The sequence below is a fragment of the Leopardus geoffroyi genome, chromosome A1, assembly GCF_018350155.1.
Source record: "Leopardus geoffroyi isolate Oge1 chromosome A1, O.geoffroyi_Oge1_pat1.0, whole genome shotgun sequence".
Classification (NCBI taxonomy): domain Eukaryota; kingdom Metazoa; phylum Chordata; class Mammalia; order Carnivora; family Felidae; genus Leopardus; species Leopardus geoffroyi.
The window spans coordinates 51,186,643-51,205,609 of NC_059326.1; the positions used below are offsets into that span (position 1 = coordinate 51,186,643).

An 18,967-nucleotide genomic window follows, 5' to 3' on the forward strand; every position below is an offset into this window, starting at 1 on the left:
GACCCCCGCCATCCCCCAAAGAAAAGTAACCTTGCAATAACCTATTTTGTCTCATATAACTTCCTTGTTCCTGCTCCCTTCTACCTATAAAAGTCTCTCATCTTATACAGCTCCTTGGAGCTCCTTTCTATCTGCTAGGCTCCATGCTGTAGGATTCAAATCAATTTTTGCTCAAATAAATTCTTAAAAAAATTAATAGGCCTCAGTTTATCTTTACACACCCTTGATGGATGTTTCAGACAAAAAGCAGGGGTTGGGGAAGAAGATCTCTCCTGAGGGGACCACAGCACTCAAGGTGACCTTGATATTGGTTATTATGCACACCGAGTTAACTGAAGGCAGGAGAAAATATGAGGGAATGTGGGTCTGTAGAGAGAGCATAAGGGTCCTCTTCACTGGCAGCCCTGTGCACCATCCGCCCCCACCATACCACATACAAAAAAATCGACGGTTCCTTTCTAGGAGAGTCAAAAGCTAGGGTATTTTTTTAGCCAGAGTGCTGGTAGAGAGCTTTTGAGGGAATGGGAGAGTAAAGCCGAGCCTCTTGTCTCTTCTGTCCATGAGGCTGGAGAACAAGGACAGCCTGTGAGTCTCCTCACCCTGAGAAAGGCCAAGGTGGGGGCCTGGACCGCTCTGATCTGTTATCTAGGCAGTGTGGCAAATGCTGGCTTTTCCCCTTCCATTCCCTTGGGGGTGGCAGCAAAGCATCCTGCTTAGTCTTTTGTGTTATAGGCTCTGTATCCAGGCAAATGAGTCCTCTACGTGGATCAGGACAGACAACGTGGGAGGAAGCCCACTCAAGACTGGGACAAAGGTCCCAGCTCAGAAAGGGGTTCATTCCAGCACCCTGTGTTTCTGCATCCTCAGCACACATTGGAGGCCTTGAGTCAAACTTCCTGTCACCAGACACACCTGAGGAGCCCTGGTGCTGGCTAGTATGTATGTTTTGGGGATCCCAAGACCACGCGCACACTCAGGGATCACCAGAGGAACTTCTGGGACTCAGCAAAGAGTTGCACTCTGGTTAAGGGTTATACAGTGCAAGGTTACGTGACAGGATCAACTGGAGAAAAAGACACTGGCAGAGTCTGGAGGTTTGTGACGCCCCCTCCCACCAGCGAGGAGACAAGTGAGTGTGTTCCTCTCTCCAGGAGCAAAAACTTCACTGATGTCTGTACACTGTGTCTGCCCTGGGAAGAGACTCTGCACCCAAGACTTTTAACAGTGTCTGGTCACGTAGGTCCCCTCCACCCAGCAACGACCAAAATCGCAAACTCCAAGAAGGCGAGAACAGCGATGTCTGCACAGCCTAGGCCAAGCGAACCAGTTTTATGAGTCAGGGAGTGTGTATGTGCCAAGCTCCCAGACGCCAGCCGAGACGAACCTCCTGAATAAGGCTTGATAAAGGCAGCAGCCTGTGGCCTCCTATGGTCTCCTTTCTGCACAACTTTTCCCAGACTAAAATGCCTTTCTTTCCTATTTGTGTGGCTTTGTGGGGGACGGACACATGACACTGACCAACTGGACTTTGCCTCCACCCCAGGAATTGTCTCTGCGCTGTAGCACTTGAGCTGTGTGTTCCATCACAGTATTAACTAGAACTGGTATCCCCGGGGCTTAAAGCTGTCACAGACCAAAGAGCTGTCGTGATTTTAACCCAGGCACCGAAAACGAAAATGTGACTTTAAAGAGAAATTTTATATATTATGTTTTATAACAACTTTACTTGCAACCCTTTATCTAAAAAAGTTATCAGATAAGTCTCTTCCGACCCCACCTTAAGGTCTGTAATGGCTCACGGAGGGAATCTCTTTGGAGAAGCTGAGTAGCTGTTGGGCATTCATTACCAACAAATTCATATCAAGGGCCTGACACAACAGAGGATGTTCTCAGTGCAGGTGATAAAGCAGTCAACAGAATATTCAAGAACCTTTTACAATCATGAGCTTATAATCCAGTATGAGCAGAGAGCCCAGCAAAACAAGTACCTAGGACAAGGAAAGTGCTCCATACCTCTTCCGGCCTGGCTGTGCTTCCTTCATGCTTCCCCGGAGCGAATGTGAACCTTCCTTCAGTGGACTTCGTAGTTTCCAGCTCTTCTGGGCCGGAGCATGACCTGTGACATTAAAAGATTTGTGGCACTGTAGAAATGCAGCTTCCCTGTCAATTCTGGAAGGACTTCCCTGCAGAGAGCAAAGCTACAGGGAACCGAAGACGGGGGGTGGGGGGGGGGGGTGCAAAGCCACAATAAGATACCCCACCTTCCCTACAGCAGAGGTGCCCCTGTACACACACACATATTGTGTCTTCCCATCATACGAAATCTACCAGCAGTGCTGCAGATTTTTATCACTCGGTGAAATTGTTTCATTCTCCCTCTCTTCTCCTATCCCATATTAAAAAACAAACAAAAAAACACCTCACATAAAACAGTATAGCGGTAGTTCACAGCAAGTGATCGTTGAAAAGACATCCAAAACAGAGGAGTGTTGCACAGGCTACTCTGGTTCCTGCTAAAGCCTGGGTGCCCAGCGACTGACAGCTGAACACTGAACACGTCAAAAGAATGTATGATACACAGTAACTTTAAGAAGGGTCCTGGCTTAATCTCAATCGTAAAGAACAGAATACCTTCACAGAAATCATGAAGATTAGTCATCTAGTTCAGTTGTAAATGCAGAAATCAACATTCAGAGGTGAGCATCTCACTTAAATTCTCCCTGCTTTCTGTTGCAGTTATTATTAAAAATAATCCAACCCACCCCAGCTACGGCTGGTGTCCATACAGGAATCAAACTGGAGGTTCAGGAAAAAGCCTTTGGAACAGCCCAACGCCCATCTGTTTGAAACACGGCATTGAGTGTTGTTTCCGACTTTAAAAAACGAAAGACAGAAATGAAAGCGTGCTTGTTTAGAAACCATGTATCTCTGAATGATTCACTGATGGTTATCTAATCTTTGAGCCAAGATCACATTGAAAGTTCCTATCAGTAAGTGACAAAGTGTGTACTTCATTTGGCTGGAGCTGAATCTTTTCACTTGAACAATTTCTTCTAATTATTATAAGTAAAATATCACTTTTCAAATCCATTATAAAACATTATAAAATAGCCATTCTTCCTATTCCTTCGAAAAGCTCATGCAGAGTGGCAGCACCTGTGCGGCTCGGACACCCCCGCCCCCCGCAGCCGTGTTTGCATCTCGGCTTCTGTGCAGCCGTGGCTCCAGCAGCATCACCGAACCTATCAGAAGAGGGGACAACGGAGTGGAGGAAAATGCTTCTTCGGCAACAGACAGCAGGACTGTGAAGAGAGTTACAATGATTAGCTTGCACTGGCCTCTCAAATGCTGCAGTATGTGGAACAACAGCCCACAGGCACTCTGCACATAAAGTATCTGTTCTGACACGTGGCTTCATTTAAATATTCCCTTCGTAAGAGAAATGAAGGCTCAATAGGATCAATAGGAAATAATAGGAAATAGGATCAATAGGAAATAATAAAGCAAGTATAGGAAATAATAAAGCAAGTATAATTTGATCCATACAGCTGAATGGTATCACACAAGAGAATTGCTGCATTGAAATTTGCTTCTTACAGAGAAAGCCAATATATGTTGAAAGAATATTTTCCCTATGATTCAAAGCCATCTGGTGTCATCACCTTAAATCACTGTCCCTTACCATGTCCGCCCCCCCCCCGCCCTAATGCCAATCACCAAATATGGCAACCCCACAATGAAAGATGATTTGTTGAGTAGTCACATTTATATTCATCTGGAGGAAGGAAAATAGGAAAGCACTGCAGAGCCTGCTTACCCGGCAGTAAGCTTTTCATCCTTTTCTCCCCTTCCATCCACACTGAATAGCGTGACCCATTGTGACTTCACAAGCAGGAAGGTTGTAGCTGCCAGCACACTGGAAATGAAGCACCCGCTGATAGGCATCTTGGCACAGCAGAGGGCTGAAAGAGTCCTTACAGAACTGTTGACAGGGCAGTTCTGGGCCACCCCAAAACCACCTACAAAGACAAGGAACCCGGGATTATTTGAGGCAGCTGACAAGAAGAACCTATGAACAATTAATTCTTTTTTTTAAATAATTTTTATTCATTTATTTTTAATATTATTTTTAACTTTTTAAATTTATATCCAAATTAGTTAGTATATAGTGCAACAATGATTTCAGGACTAGATTCCTTAGTGCCCCTTACCCAGTTAGCCCATCCTCCTCCCACAACCTTCCAGTAACCCTCAGTTTGTTCTCCATATTTATGAGTCTCTTCTGTTTTGTCCCCCTCCCTGTTTTTATATTATTTTTGTTTCCCTTCCCTTGTGTTCATCTGTTTTGTCTCTTAAAGTCCTCATATAAGTGAAGTCATGTGATTTCTCTCTTTCTCTGACCGACTAATTTCACTTAGCATAATACCCTCCAGTTCCATCCACGTAGTTGCAAATGGCAAGATTTCATTCTTTTTGGCTGCCGAGTAATACTCCATTGTATATATATACCCCATCTTCTTTATCCATTCATCCATCAATGGACATTTGGGCTCTTTCCATACTTGGGCTATTGTTGATAGTGCTGCTATAAATGGGGGTGCATGTGTCCCTTCGAAACAGCACACCTGTATCCCGTGGATAAATGCCTAGTAGTGCAATTGCTGGGTCGTACGTAGTTCTATGAACAATTAATTCTTAAGCAAAGAATTAACGTAGATGAGAGCAATAACACGTTATTAGAAAGGAAAAATAGCATTTCTTTAAGACTCTGGGGTTGACAATGACTCTAGTTAATTCATTAACTTCATTTTACAAAGTCAGAGTAGCAACCTCTATTTGTCAAAGTTGTTCAGAGATCCTTTTGACTTTTATTTTTTTAAGTTTACTTATTTATTTTGAGAGTGAGAGAAAAAAGAGAGAGCGCGCACATGCATAAGCAGGGAGAGAGAGAATCCCAAGCAGGCTCCAAGATCGGCACAGAGCCTGATCCCACGAACCGTGAGATCATGACCGGAACCAAACTCAGAGTCAGATGCTCAACCAACCGAGCCACCCAGGCGCCCCTCAGAGATCCTTTTGTAAAGAGCTGGTGCCAAATGCTAAAACACCAACCCAATTATTAGGAAGTTTACATGGCTTCAATGTAGCCCTGTAGCAAATGGATTTTACAGATATAGAGGGTTTATATTAACCAAATAATAAGCACCATTTTGCATCAACAGTAAAATTCTGAAGACACAAGCTGGGATACCCATGTTGATAATAATTTTTGCTAAATACTTCAAGTGTGGTACAAATAGAACTATGTATTTTTAAAAAGCATTGGGGTAATTTCATTTCTCCTCAAAACAAAATGCATCTTCATGTGTTAGAATAAAATACTTTTTTTTCAAATCACAGTAATTTTTAAAAATTGATTTACAAGTAACACCATTTTAGATGTGAAAATACTAATTTTAACATCAGACCTCAAGGGCAATAATCTTTACAAACTGTCTCAGGGCATGCCTATTGGCAGTGAAAGAAAAAAGAATACAACTAAAAGACACCAGCAACTCAAATAAAATTATCTCCTTTACTGCCCTCACCCTACATTTGGTAAATAGATATTTTAATTTATGTTATATATATAGTATGTAGAAAGTCTTCAAAGATAGTGCCCTAATATGCACGCCTCCTGGTACTCGTGCCTTTTGGTACTCTCCTTTCTTTGAACCTAGTCTCCCTTTTGACCAACAGAATGTGGCATAAGTGATTCTGAGGGACATCTGTGGCTAGAGCAGAAGAGGAAAGCCTGGGTCTCTTGGAATGCTTGCTCTGGGGAATGCCAGCTTGCATGTGAGAAGCTCAGACACCCCAAGGTCTGTAAGTTACAAAGAAGCCCAAGATTGCCACATGGAATGGCCAGATGGCTGCACAGCCAACCAATCCCGACTCAGGTATCAGACTGGAGCCTGATTGAATCTTCAGATGTCTGCAGCTCCAGCTACCATGCAGCTGCAGGAGAGGCCTCAAGCAAAGCTCAAGCTAAGCCTAGTCAACCAACAGAACCAGGAAAGATAATAAATTATTAAGACACTAAATTTTAGTGGTAATTGTCATATAGCAACAGATATCTGGAATACTTTATATGTAAAATAGCAGTAAGCAACCTGCTCAGATAAATATGTATAAGCATCCACAAGTGGCACACTTTTGTTTTTTTACATTTATCTATTTTTGAGAGACAGAGAGAGACAGAGCACAAGTGGGGGAGGGGCAGAGAGAAAATGAGACGCAGAATCCCAAGCAGGCTCCAGGCTTTGAGCTGTCAGCACAGAGCCCGACGCGGGGCTCGAACTCACAAACTACAAGATCATGACCTGAGCCAAAGTCGGATGCTTAACCAACTGAGCCACCCAGGTGCCCCCCCACTTTTTTTTAATGTTATTTATTTTTGAGAGAGAGAGAGAATGAGCAGAGGAGGCACAGAGAGAGGGAGACACAGAATCTGAAGCAGGCTCCAGGCGCTGTGCTGTCAGCACAGAGCACAGCGCAGGGCTTGAACTCACGAACTGTGAGGTCATGACCTGAGCTGAAATGGGACACTTAACTGAATGAGCCACCCAGGTGTCCCAGCACACTTCTTACCTAAAACAATGATTTCCGATTCTCACTGTGGGACATCTCCTAACTGCCTCCATAGATTTCAACAATATTGTGAATGTTTAAAATACTCTTAAAATAGGGTCACCTGGGTGGCTGAGTCAGTGAAGTGTCTGACTCTTGATTTCGGCTCAGGTCATGATCTCACGGTTTGGGAGATGGAGCCCTGCATCAGGCTCTGCAATGGCAGTGTGGAGCATGCTTGGGATTCTCTCTCTCCCTCTCTCTCTGCCCCACCCCCATGTCTGCATGTGTGCACGCTCTCTCTCAAAAATAAACAAATAAACATTTAAAAAAAACAAAATAATCTTAAAATAAAACTGATTGTTAGTGTTTAAACAAACTAAACCAACTTGGGACACCTGGGTGGCTCAGTTGGTTGAACATCAGACTCTTGATTTCCTGGCTCAGGTCATGATCTCACAGTTCATGAGTTTGAGCCTCACGTTGCTCTCTGCGCCAACAGTGAGGAGCCTGCTTGGGATTCTCTCTTTCCCTCTCTCTCTCTGCCCCTCCCCTGCTCTCTCCCTCTTTCAAAATAAATAAATAAATTATATATATATATATATATATATATATATACACACACACACACATGTATGTATATATGTATACATATATATATAATTAAACTAAAACTGGTTAGTTTGAAAAATAAATATATAACATTCAATTCCTTATGAGGGGATTAAATAAAAGGAAATAAAAAATACTTAAGACAATTATACTTGTAAATCAATCATTTATTTTATTTTTTAAAGAAATTTTTTTAAACGTTTTTATTTATTTTTGAGACAGAGAGAGACAAAGCATGAGCAGGGGAGGGGCAGAGAGAGAGAGCGAGACACAGAATCCGAAGCAGGCTCCAGGCTCCGAGGCATCAGCCCAGAGCCGGATGCGGGGCTCAAACTCACGGAGTGTGAGATCATGACCTGAGCCGAAGTTGGACGCCCAACCGACTGAGCCACCCAGGTGCCCCAATCATTTATTTTAAAAGGTAGGTATACATCCATATGTACAGGCATGTAGATAGGCAGGTCACCTATCTATAAAGTGATCACTGTGCTGAAAAGGTCTAGAAACAGGCAACCCTCCACTGTGATTTCCAGAGTCTTGAGGCCTCAAAATGTGGGCTGCATGCCACATGCCACCTGTCACCTGAGAGCTGAATAAGACTCTGCACTGTAACAAGACCTCCAGGTGAATCACCTACCAATTAAACTTAGAGATATGCCGTTCTAGTGCAGTGGATCCCAAATTTGTCTGCATATGAGAATCATCTAGGAACCTTAAAACTTCCAAAATTTTGGGAGGACACAGGCATTGGTGGTTTTAAAGCCTACCAGGTGATTCCAGGTGCAGCCAAGTCTGGGAACCACTGGCCATTCTTGATAGAGCACTGGTTCTCAATCTTTGCTACACAGTAGAAGAACCTGTAAAGCATCAAAAAGCACTGACATCTGTTTCCACCCCCAGAAAGTCTGATGTAACTGGTCTGAGATGTGACCCAGGCACTGAGACTGTTTAAAGGCTTTCCAAGTGACTTTCATGTGCAGCAAGGTTTGAGAACCATGACCTACCCCCTGGCACAGAGGCTTCAAAATGGCAGCTGAATCTGTGCAGCTTTTGCTGGAAGAGGGTTTAAAGTCAGTGAACATTAATTAAAATGAACAGTTGGCCTCAACAGCTTTCAGCTAACTCACCGGTGTAATGGCAGCTTCAAGCTTGCTGGAGTTCAGGTCTGCCAAATCTTGTAGGCCCCCATGGGCTCTTCTGGCACTTTCCTTTGGTACATTTCTCTTCTCTTCTGTTGGGCTCCCTTTCAAGTGATTAACAATGTACATCTGCTCAGCATTAGGAGCAAATAGCTTCACCTTCAAAAATAGAAATAAAAACAAATGATGTCATTGCCTCTTTGAAAACGATCAAGCAAATCAATCTTAGAGCCTAAATAAACCAGGAAGGAAAGTCAGAAAACCACGAAGTAATTCCGTATGCCTTCAGGGCCAACACCAACTACAAATATCAGCCACAAGAAAGAAACTGCAGGGGACTTCTAGAGGGGAAAAAAAGAGCTATAAATTAGCTTCTAGAAAGAAAGTAGAACAGAAACAGTTGCTTTCCAAATACTTCTATCTATCTATCTATCTATCTATCTATCTATCTATCTACACACATACAGAAATGTGTGTGTGTGTGTGTGTGTGTGTGTGTGTGTGTGTGTGTGTGTATACAGTTTACCCTTGAACAATACAGGAGTTAGGGACACTGACCTCCTATGCAGTCAAAAATTCATCTATTGGGGCACTTGGATGGTTCATGCAGTTAAGCATCCGACTCCTAATTTCAGCTCAGGTCATGATTTCACAGTTCGTGGGACTGAGTTCTGCACCCAGCTCCGTACTGATGGCACAGAGCCTGCTTGGGATTCTCTCTCTCCCTCCCTGCACTTCCTCTGCTTACATACGTGCACTCTCTCTTAAAATAAATAAATAAACATTCTTAAAAATTTTGTGTATAGGGGCACCTGGGTGGCTCAGTCAGTTGGGCCTCTGACTTCGGCTTGGGTCATGATCTCACAGTTTGTGAGTTCAAACCCCGCATCGGGCTCTGTGCTGACAGCTCAGAGCCTGGAGCCTGCTTTGGATTCTGTGTCTCCCTCTCTCTCTGCCCCCCCCCCCTTGCACTCTGTCTCTCTGTCTCTCAAAAATAAATAAACATTAAAAAAATTTTGTGTATAACTTCTGACTCCCCAAAAACTTAACTACTAATAGACTACTGTTGACCAAAAACCTTACTGATAACATAAACTGTCAATTAACACATATTTTGTATGTTATATATATTATATACTGCACTCTAACAATACAGTAAACTAGGAGAAAAGAAAATGTTAAGAACATCATAAGAGAAAATACATTGACAGTACTGTATTGTATTTATTTGAAAAAATTCTGCATATATGTGGTCCCATGCAGTTCAAACCCATGTTGTTCAAGAGTACACAATTTTTAAAGAGATATAAGAGAGGTTCCAATTTTATTTTATTTTATTTATTTTTTTTTTTTTTAAAAAGCCAGCTATGTAGTCTTTTTTTTTTTTTTTCAACGTTTATTTATTTTTGGGACAGAGAGAGACAGAGCATGAACGGGGGAGGGGCAGAGAGAGAGGGAGACACAGAATCGGAAACAGGCTCCAGGCTCTGAGCCATCAGCCCAGAGCCTGACGCGGGGCTCGAACTCACGGACCGTGAGATCGTGACCTGGCCGAAGTCGGACGCTTAACCGACTGCGCCACCCAGGTGCCCCGAGGTTCCAATTTTATAGATAGGAACATATAGGGCTCAAAACCATAGGAGGGTTGATTAAATTTAGCTTTAAAATCTTTCTAAAGCAGGGATTCTCAACCCTGGCTGCGTATTAGAATCACTTGGGCAACTTGAGGCCCAAACAGAACAGTTACATGGGAATTTCTGGGAACGAAGCACCATCTTGGATGGTGGTATGTCTTAAAATCTCCTTAAAATCTTCCATCATTTGCAGGGTTAGCAATGACTGATCTAAAGCAAATGGAAAATAAAACTCACAAACTCAGGGCTCTGAGTTAAAATCTCAAGGGTTTAAATGCCAATAGCCCAAAGCAGACCATTTGGAAGCCCTTACTTGACCCACCTTCACACATCCAGCCCAACCAAGCTCTGGATTGACACCCCCAGTCTGCCATCAGAAACCGTTCCTCTTTCCCCAACTGTTGGATCCTGCATGGGCGCTAATCTGGGGAGCCATGAGGATTTGGAGGCAAGGAAGGAAGCTCAGCGTGGGCACCTGTATACTAGGGGGCCTTGGTGTCCTACCTTCTTCACTGACTTCTACCCCACCTCAAAACTTGCAGGTGTACTTCTCCAGGAACTGGACAAGACTGGTCTGAGTCAAATGTCCCTTGGCTTTCTGAGAAGGCATCATTAAGACCTAAAAGCATATGGGTGCCTGGGTGGCTCAGTCGGTTGAGCATCCAGCTCTTGATTTTGGCTCAGGTCATGATCCCAGAGTCGAGGGATTGAGCCCTGCATGAGCGTGGAGTCTGCTTAAGATTCTCTCTCTCTCCCTCTGCCCCTTCCCGTGCTTACACACTCTCACACTCTCTCTCAAATAAAAAAAAAAGAGAGAAACTTTATTTTAAAAAAAGACTAGAAAGTGTATGACTATGTCTTAGCTTCCCGTTATTAAACTTTGTATTTGATTAAAATATATATTAATATTCTAAACATTCTCTCTTCCCTGTAGTTTTGGTTTTACAAAATTGAGCAATATCTCCTGTCTGTGGGACAGATCTCTCTATGGGAGAGATTCTAAGCACAGATACAACCCATTATTAGTAAAAAGAGAAGAAGAAAAAAAACCCTTAAAACATTCTGAAGGTCGGGGCGCCTGGGTGGCGCAGTCGGTTAAGCGTCCGACTTCAGCCAGGTCACGATCTCGCGGTCCGTGAGTTCGAGCCCCGCGTCGGGCTCTGGGCTGATGGCTCAGAGCCTGGAGCCTGTTTCCGATTCTGTGTCTCCCTCTCTCTCTGCCCCTCCCCCGTTCATGCTCTGTCTCTCTCTGTCCCAAAAATAAATGAACGTTGAAAAAAAAAAAACAAAAAAAAACAAAAACAAAACAAAACAAAAAAACATTCTGAAGGTCAAGAAAGATGCAAAAAAAAAATGTGGATGGGTTTTTAAACCAATAATTCTGGAAAACAGACTGGCTTGCAGTTGCTTTGTGAAATTAATCAGATCCACCTGCCTAAGGTGGAAGTGAAGATGAAAACTTAAATTTCACCTAACTCTACCCTGCCCCAGAATTCTATAACTCTATTTTTTCCTTTAAGAAGATGCCATACAGTTCCGCTGGTGTGCAACAGTTCAATGGTTGATAAACATGATTTTATCAGACTACAGTAATGTTCTGAGTGTTCTTAAGCTAACTGAGCAAGGACCCAGAGGAAAAAATTGGATTAAAATTCAACCTATTTTTTGATGAAATCTTCAAAGTTTAAAAATCATGAACTGCACAATGAGGGATCAGGCAACAATAGTCTACAAGCATCTTTAGCCTGGGGTGCTGGGGTCATAGCCAAAAGGAACAGAAGGCAGAACCACACCACAGCAGATGGGAGCTAGTGAGAGGCTGATTTAGGGCTAATTTGAGGAACTGCTTTCTTGCCATTAGAGCTCCCTGCTCACGGAATGAAGAGACTGCAGTCCCAAGCGAGGAGATCCCCACCACTGACCATGGTCAACTTGAAGCTTGTTTCTGCAGCTCTGGGAAGTCTTGAGTAGGATGGGAAGCTCCACTGTGGCCCTCTAGTGTGTGTTCCATTATTTGTAAATTGTTACTTTGGAGAGGTGTCTCAGTTTTAAGCCATGTTCAAGTACATGCCCAGTGGGAATGCCCTGGTGCCCTTCAAATTAGACATTTCAGCTGTTATAGCTAGGATGTGTCCCCACGCCCTCACTTTTTGTGGGTCTTTGGAGAGGCTTAGTTTAGGCTAGGTGATTTTGAACTGGGCCATGGTATATGGAGGAGAGCTAGGATTGGAGCCACCTAAACACTTAGATAAATGGGTGTTAAAATGGTGCCCTGCTTGGATCTCCACAGAATTCCTCAACCCAGTGCAGCAAGTGGTCAAAGGTGGGGGGGATGGGGTGTGAGGGGGTGGGGAGGGTTAGGGGAGAACTAATTCCCATCAGCCCTCAGAAAACCTTGTATGCTTAGGGAAGCACCCCACGCTCCTGCCATCCCCAGCAAGGGTCATTGGTGGTCACCTATGGCCACTGCAGCCACCTCACTTATTCCATTATGCTTACAAATACCATGAGGGTTCACTCATGTTGTGGGTGAAGTGAAGGCATGCTGCTCTCTTGTAAAAAAAAAAAAAAAAGAAAGAAAAACGTGACTATAAGTTATTACACTTTTAATGCACTACTTATAGACATAAGTCAGTATCTTTGTATAAAAGTATGACAGGCCACAAATATCTCACCAGAAACAAGGCAGTTGATCCCATTGTCTTCAAGTGGATGAAAGGTCAAAGAAAGGGTAATGCAGAATCATCTCCTCTGTTCACGTGGTAGAGCCCAACAAGGACGACCATCTGGGGATCAGGGGCCGAGGGCATTACAGAGCATTTAGGGGTACCTGGGTGGCTCAGTCGGTTAAGCATCTGACTCTTGATTTTGGCTCAGGTCATGATTTCCCGGTTTGTGAGAGGAAGTCCTGCATTGGGCTCTGTGCTGACAGCGTGGAGCCTGCTTGGAATTCTCTTTCTTCTCTTTGCCCCTCTCCTGCTTGCACATGCTCTCTCTCTCAAAATAAATAAAAGCATTTAGAGTAGTATTATGGGCTATATATAGTAAGTGCTGGCCATTGTTCTCACCGGCTTAAGACAGGGGGAGGACCAGTCATTCCTCCATTATTGTCTTCCTCACTGCACCACCACCTCCAAATAATGATTCTTATACTCAAATGTTTGTTGTCCCCTAGTCTGGGCCCTGTGTTGCAGGGTAAGAGTTCCGTGCTAGAGAAGCCAAAGGAAGAGTCCAAAGTTGGATTGGTTTCTTGGTTTGGTTTGGTTTGGTTTGGTTTGGTTTGGCTGGTAGTTACTGCGCAGAGGTCAGAAAACAGCTCCAAACGCGGTGATCTCTACACAGACGCGGGGCCAGAAGAACAAGGCATTATGAGTCAGTTTCAGAAAAAGGAGGCCCCACGGCGCGGATGGAGTGCGCCAGGGTGCCGGGCCCCAGCGCCGCGGCACGGTCTGCTGAGGGCAGGGGAAATAGCTGCACTGCAGGGCTCCAGTGTCTCACCCCCAGGCAGGTGCCCCGCGCCCCAGTCTCCAGCCAGGGAGAGGGCGGGACCCGGCCGACCAAAGTGGCCCAGTCCAGGGGTCACACGGCTCGCGGGGGGCGGGGTTCCGCGCGCATGCTCAGCTCGCGGGCCCTTCGCGTCGCCGGGCGCGGGAGGCGCCGGAAGCACCGGGAGCCGCCACATGGCGCAGGCGGGGAGCGCTGGCCTAGGGGCCGGGGGGCAGAAGCCCGCGGGCGCGGCCCCGGGGTGCGCGCTTTGGCGCTGGGCCCTGGGGCTGCTGTGGCTGGCGTTGGCCGCCGCGGGCTCCTCCCGGCGCCAGTGGCCCGTGCCCTACAAGTGAGTGCGCGCGGCGCGCGGGCGTGGCGGGGCGGACGCGCGCACTGGCGGGGCGGGCTGCCGGGGTCGGGAGGCGGAGGCGGCGCGGTGGAGGACCGAGTTGAGCTGTTCGCTGCGCGTCGCCCAGGCCCTTTCTTCCTCTTGGGACACTTGAACTGCTTTCTACGTGGCCTAGGCTCAGGGCAGGCCAGAGTCATGGAAGAAACGGGAGTAATGTAATTTTATTTGAGTGACTTTTAGATGCAAGTGATCAACTCTTTGAATGGTTTGAGGAGACTTTGAATATCGTGCTTATTACTTGACGTCATGCATGTCATTAGTTATCACGAGTACGTACCCATCGGCACAATATACAACATGACCTACTGGTCTTGGTTCTCTGGGAATTTCCATTTTTAGCCGTAAAAGTCACGCGTCCTGGGAATTCCCCGCTCCCTTTGTCCGGGGCTCACCGGAAGGGTTGGTGACCTCGTGTGTCCCCCGTTTTCAGTCTGGGTGTAGGATGTGGTCTTAAGACGAGGACAGAGACTGCACACCTGTGGAGCTGATTGGAGCCTTTGACCTAGAAGAGTATCTACACGGCCTTAGATGTTCAGGTGGCTAAACAGAAAGAAAACACGCTGCTAACAGCAAGCAGGCGAAAGGCCAACAAATTTTGAAAACACGGCTATTTCGGATGACAAAATAGTGAGCGGGGAGGCAGGATAACCTAGTGGTCAGGAATGAGTTCTGGGTTCCAGTCAAATCAGGCACCACCAGCACTAGCTTTTGAAATTGGCAACGTGATTCAGTTTCTCTGTGCCCATGTGACCTGCCCTAGAAAGTAGGAATGGATGGGACGCCTTGATGGCTCAGTCCTCAGGCGTCCGATTTTGGTTCAGGTCATGATCTCACGGCTTGTGGGTTCAAGCCCTGCGTCGGGCTCTGTGCTGACAGCCCAGAGCCTGGAGCGTGCTTCAGGTTCTGTGTCTCCCTCTCTCTCTGCCCCTCTCTGGCTCACACTCTGTCTCTCTCTCCTTCAAAAATAAATAAACATTAAAAATATATATATATATATATTTTTTTAAAGAAAGTAGGAACGGTAACAGCATTTCCCCCAGGCTTGTTAGAGGATTAAATCTAATAAATGTCAGCTATTGTCAAGCGTGGATAGGAGTGTATTCTGTTCACTGGAATGGTTTGCACCACTTCCTTGTTTTGCTTGATATATATGAAAAGAGAAGTTTGGGTTTTCTTGAAAAGAAAAAGTTAATAAAACGTTCATAAGAAGTAAAATTAAATGTTCAGTAAAATAAGGAAGAGATTGTAAATGCAAAACTACTTGATTTATAGTTAGGGCAAGGTATTGAAGATACTTTAGGGTTTCTATAAAAGTTTCAAGTATTAAGTACCTGTCTCCATTTAGTCTTCTCAATATAATAAAATTTAACTTTATTAAGTTATGCTTTTGAAATTACCTTTGACCTAAAAGATTTTGCTTCAAGCAAGTGAAAACTAAATAGTTACGTGTTTAAACAACCCGTTGAGCATCTATAAAAACAAGGAAGTATGTGTAAGTTTCATAAACATTGGGGGGTTGTTAATACTCTTGGCTAACATCAAGATATTAACTTCTTAAAATAGAATTTTTTGTTGATGTGTTAAGATTGTAAAAAAATAGATCTGCCTAAAATTTTAGAGATCCGTGGTGCCTAGAAGATAGATAGAAGCAGTGTCTTTCTTTCTTCCGTCTTTCTCTTGCCAAATATGGAAGGTGACCAGTGTCTGTTGAGCCGACTTCAGCAGTAGTCCCTCCTCTCCTCTTACTGCCATGGCTCTCTCTGGGGGCCTTCTCTTCTTGTTACATTATTGCTATAACCTCCTAATTGACCTCTGCCTTAATTTCACTTCTCTCACTGCTCTCCTGTAACTCATACAAATAAGGTTTGTTTCATAGCAAATTCAGTCATATCAGGTCTGCTACTTAAAATCCTTTAAGCTCACTCCTGGGCTCAGCGCTCACCGGCTGTAGGAGTCCCGTGGTGCGGTTCACACTGCATCAGTGCAAAATGACAGTCCCTGCCTGTCTCTCCTACCTTGAAGCCTGAATTCCAGCATTATTTGCCTACTGTCTTATAAGCCTTAATATTGTCCCTTTTATGTCCTAACCATCGAAAGTATTTTAAAAGCCTAAGCCAGATCTTCATCCCTTTCTTTGCTCTTCTCAGCCCCACCCATTCCACGTCAGGTAAAAGTGATTTCTCTCTTTTTTGTGCCCATAGGACTTTGTATATTTCTTTAGCACTCACCACACTGCGCCATACTACTTATTTAATGTCTTCCCAGTCCCCACCTAAATGTCCTTGAGGAAGGGAACATCATTTTAATTTTGTTTCCCTCCTTCCTAGTATAGTGTCCTACATATAGTAGATCCTTAGTAAATATCTATTGATCGCTGTCTATTTTTTTTTAATTTTAATTTTTTTAACGTTCATTCATTTTTGAGAGACGGAGAGAGAGCAGGGGAGGGGCAGAGAAAGAGAGGGAGACACAGAATCTGAATCAGGCTCCAGGCTTTAAGCTGTCAACACAGACACGGGGCTCAAACCCACAAACCGCAAGATCATGACCTGAGCCAAAGTTGGACACTTAACCAACTGAGCCACCCAGGTGCCCCAATTTTTTTTTTTTAATTTTAAACTCTAATTGGCTTTATTAAATGATTCACGAATTGGGCAGCATTCCATCTAGCAAATAGAGGGACACTCCTGTCAGTTAATTTTTTTTTTATGTTTATTTATTTTGAGGGAAAGAGAGAATCCCAAGAAGGCTCTGCACTCTCAATGCAGAGTCAGACATGGGGCTCAAACCCAGGAACTATGAGATCATACCTGAGCTGAAATCAAGAATCAGACACTTGGGGCGCCTGGGTGGCTCAGTCAGCTAAGCATTCGACTTCGGCTCAGGTCATGATCTCATGGTTTGTGAGTTCGAGCCCCACTTCAGGCTCTGTGCTGATAGCACTGAGCCTGGAACCCACATCAAGTTCTGTGTCTCCCTCTCTCTGCCCCTCTCCTGTTCGTTCTCTCTCTCTCTCTCAAATATAAACAAACATTTAAAAAAAAAAAAGAATCAGACACTTAACTGAGCCACCCAGGCACCCCCTGTTGGTTAATTCTTTAGAAAATAGAAAATATAGTGGGGCGCCTGGGTGGTGGCTCAATCGCTTAAGCATCTGACTTCAGCTCAAGTCATGATCTCACAGGTGATGAGTTCGAGCCCCCATCAGACTCTGTGCTGACAGCTCAGAGCCTGGAGCCAGCTTCAGATTCTATGTTTCCCTGTCTCTCTGCCCCTCCCCTGCTCGTGCTTCTGTCTCTCTCTGTCTTAAAAATAAATAAACATTAATAAACATTAAAAAAAGAAAATAGAAAATATATTCTATTTAATAATTATTTTGAAATAATCTTAACATGTGGACTGTTTATGAAATTAAATGTCATTTGAAAAATATTCCTTTATTCAGTGAATATTTGTTTGTCTATAAATAAGTGTGGATCTATAGACATTCTAAGATATGGCCCCTGTGTTCAAAATTCTCACAATGAGAGCAGATAACAGGGAAGCATGCCTTTATCAAAGTGCTTGTAATATATCATTTGCTATTAAAGACTTCGTCGGAGTTGTTGACAGAATAACAAAATGTTTAAACACTATAACCTTTGAATGTTTTCTCTGAAAGTGTTATTGATGGTGATACTAAAATCTGGATTCTAAAATGTGCAAGAAGAACCAAATTCCTGTTGGAATCTAAGTTTGTGGTTTCTTTTTTCTTTATTAGACGCTTTTCCTTCCGCCCAGAACCAGATCCTTATTGTCAAGCTAAATACACTTTCTGTCCAACCGGCTCACCTATCCCAATTATGAAAGATGATGATGTCATTGAAGTCTTTCGGTTACAAGCCCCAGTATGGGAATTTAAATATGGGAATCTCCTGGGACACCTGGTAAGGCTGCATCTTGATCTTGTAACTTTGGTTAATTAAATTAATAATTGCTGTTCAAAGGGCTGATTTTAGATCATGTATAATTGCAGTTCCTCTTGGCATATTTAAAATGAGTAGTCAAAAAATATTATCATGTTTTGTGATTCTGACAGTAACAAATGCAGTTGCTTTAATCCCTTTTTAATAATCTGAATCCATACCCAACTCCTGTACCTAGCTCCTGGCAAGTAAGAAAGCAGGAGGCCCAGCGGAACGGGCAAGGCAGGCAGGAGACACTTCATTTCCAGTCCCTGCTATACACATTTTCCTAGCTTAGCTCACCAGTTGAGACTCTGTCACCCTGTGAAGCGTGTAGACTTCCTGAGCCTGTGGCATGGAGCTTCTCCAACCCATTTTAAAGTGGAAAGAAATTAAGAGTGTGTCCATATAGCATATCTGAGATAAGCAGCGATGGTCAAACCCAGAGTGGAAGAGGGCCTGGAATTGGAGGAGCCACAGAGTGGACACAAGAATAGCAACATGGAAGAGGAACAGCTGAGTCGTTCTACTTGATACACAGTTGTGACATATTACGTTTTCTCCCATCTGGCTCCTGGACCAGTGGTTACTTCACAGATGCTTTCATACATGTATGGTCTTTACACAGAAAATTATGCATGATGCCATTGGATTCAAGAGTACTTTAACTGGCCAGAACTACACAATGGAATGGTACGAACTTTTCCAACTTGGAAATTGCACATTTCCCCATCTCCGACCTGAAATGAATGCCCCTTTCTGGTGTAATCAAGGAGCTGCATGCTTTTTTGAAGGAATTGATGATATTCACTGGAAGGCAAATGGGACATTAGTTCAAGTAGCAACTATACCAGGTAAGTTTCAAAAACACGGCATTTGTTTGATGATTACATCGATATCCAAATGAAAAAAATTGCTTTCCTTGAGGCATTTCAGTCATGTTCTACTCTTTAGAGGTCAGTTTACAAAATGTACTTCTGGAAGCAGTAAGGTTTGATCCAAACTATTACTCATGCAAAACGTTACCTTTAGTTTTCTTTTTTAATGTTTATTTATTTTTGAGAGAGAGAGAGCGTGAGAAGGGGAGGGGCAGAGAGAGAGGGAGATACAGAATCTGAAGCAGTCTCCAGGCTC

The 18,967-nt window shown here is 44.0% G+C and overlaps 1 protein-coding gene across 3 annotated transcripts in view; it reads left to right on the forward strand.

The window, feature by feature from the left end:
• Positions 1 to 13,263: 13,263 nt before the first annotated feature.
• The window catches only part of CLN5 (CLN5 intracellular trafficking protein), a 29,595-nt gene continuing 23,891 nt past the window's right edge, over positions 13,264 to 18,967 (forward strand). Inside the window, exons 1-3 of one of the 3 annotated variants that reach the window (XM_045479881.1) lie at positions 13,264 to 13,829; positions 17,650 to 17,815; positions 18,462 to 18,687. In XM_045479881.1, the coding sequence (XP_045335837.1) occupies positions 13,363 to 13,829; positions 17,650 to 17,815; positions 18,462 to 18,687 (859 nt within the window). In that variant the 5' untranslated portion in view covers positions 13,264 to 13,362. The remainder of the gene's footprint in view (positions 13,830 to 17,649; positions 17,816 to 18,461; positions 18,688 to 18,967) is intronic. The other 2 variants (XM_045479888.1, XM_045479873.1) reach the window with 2 other exon arrangements.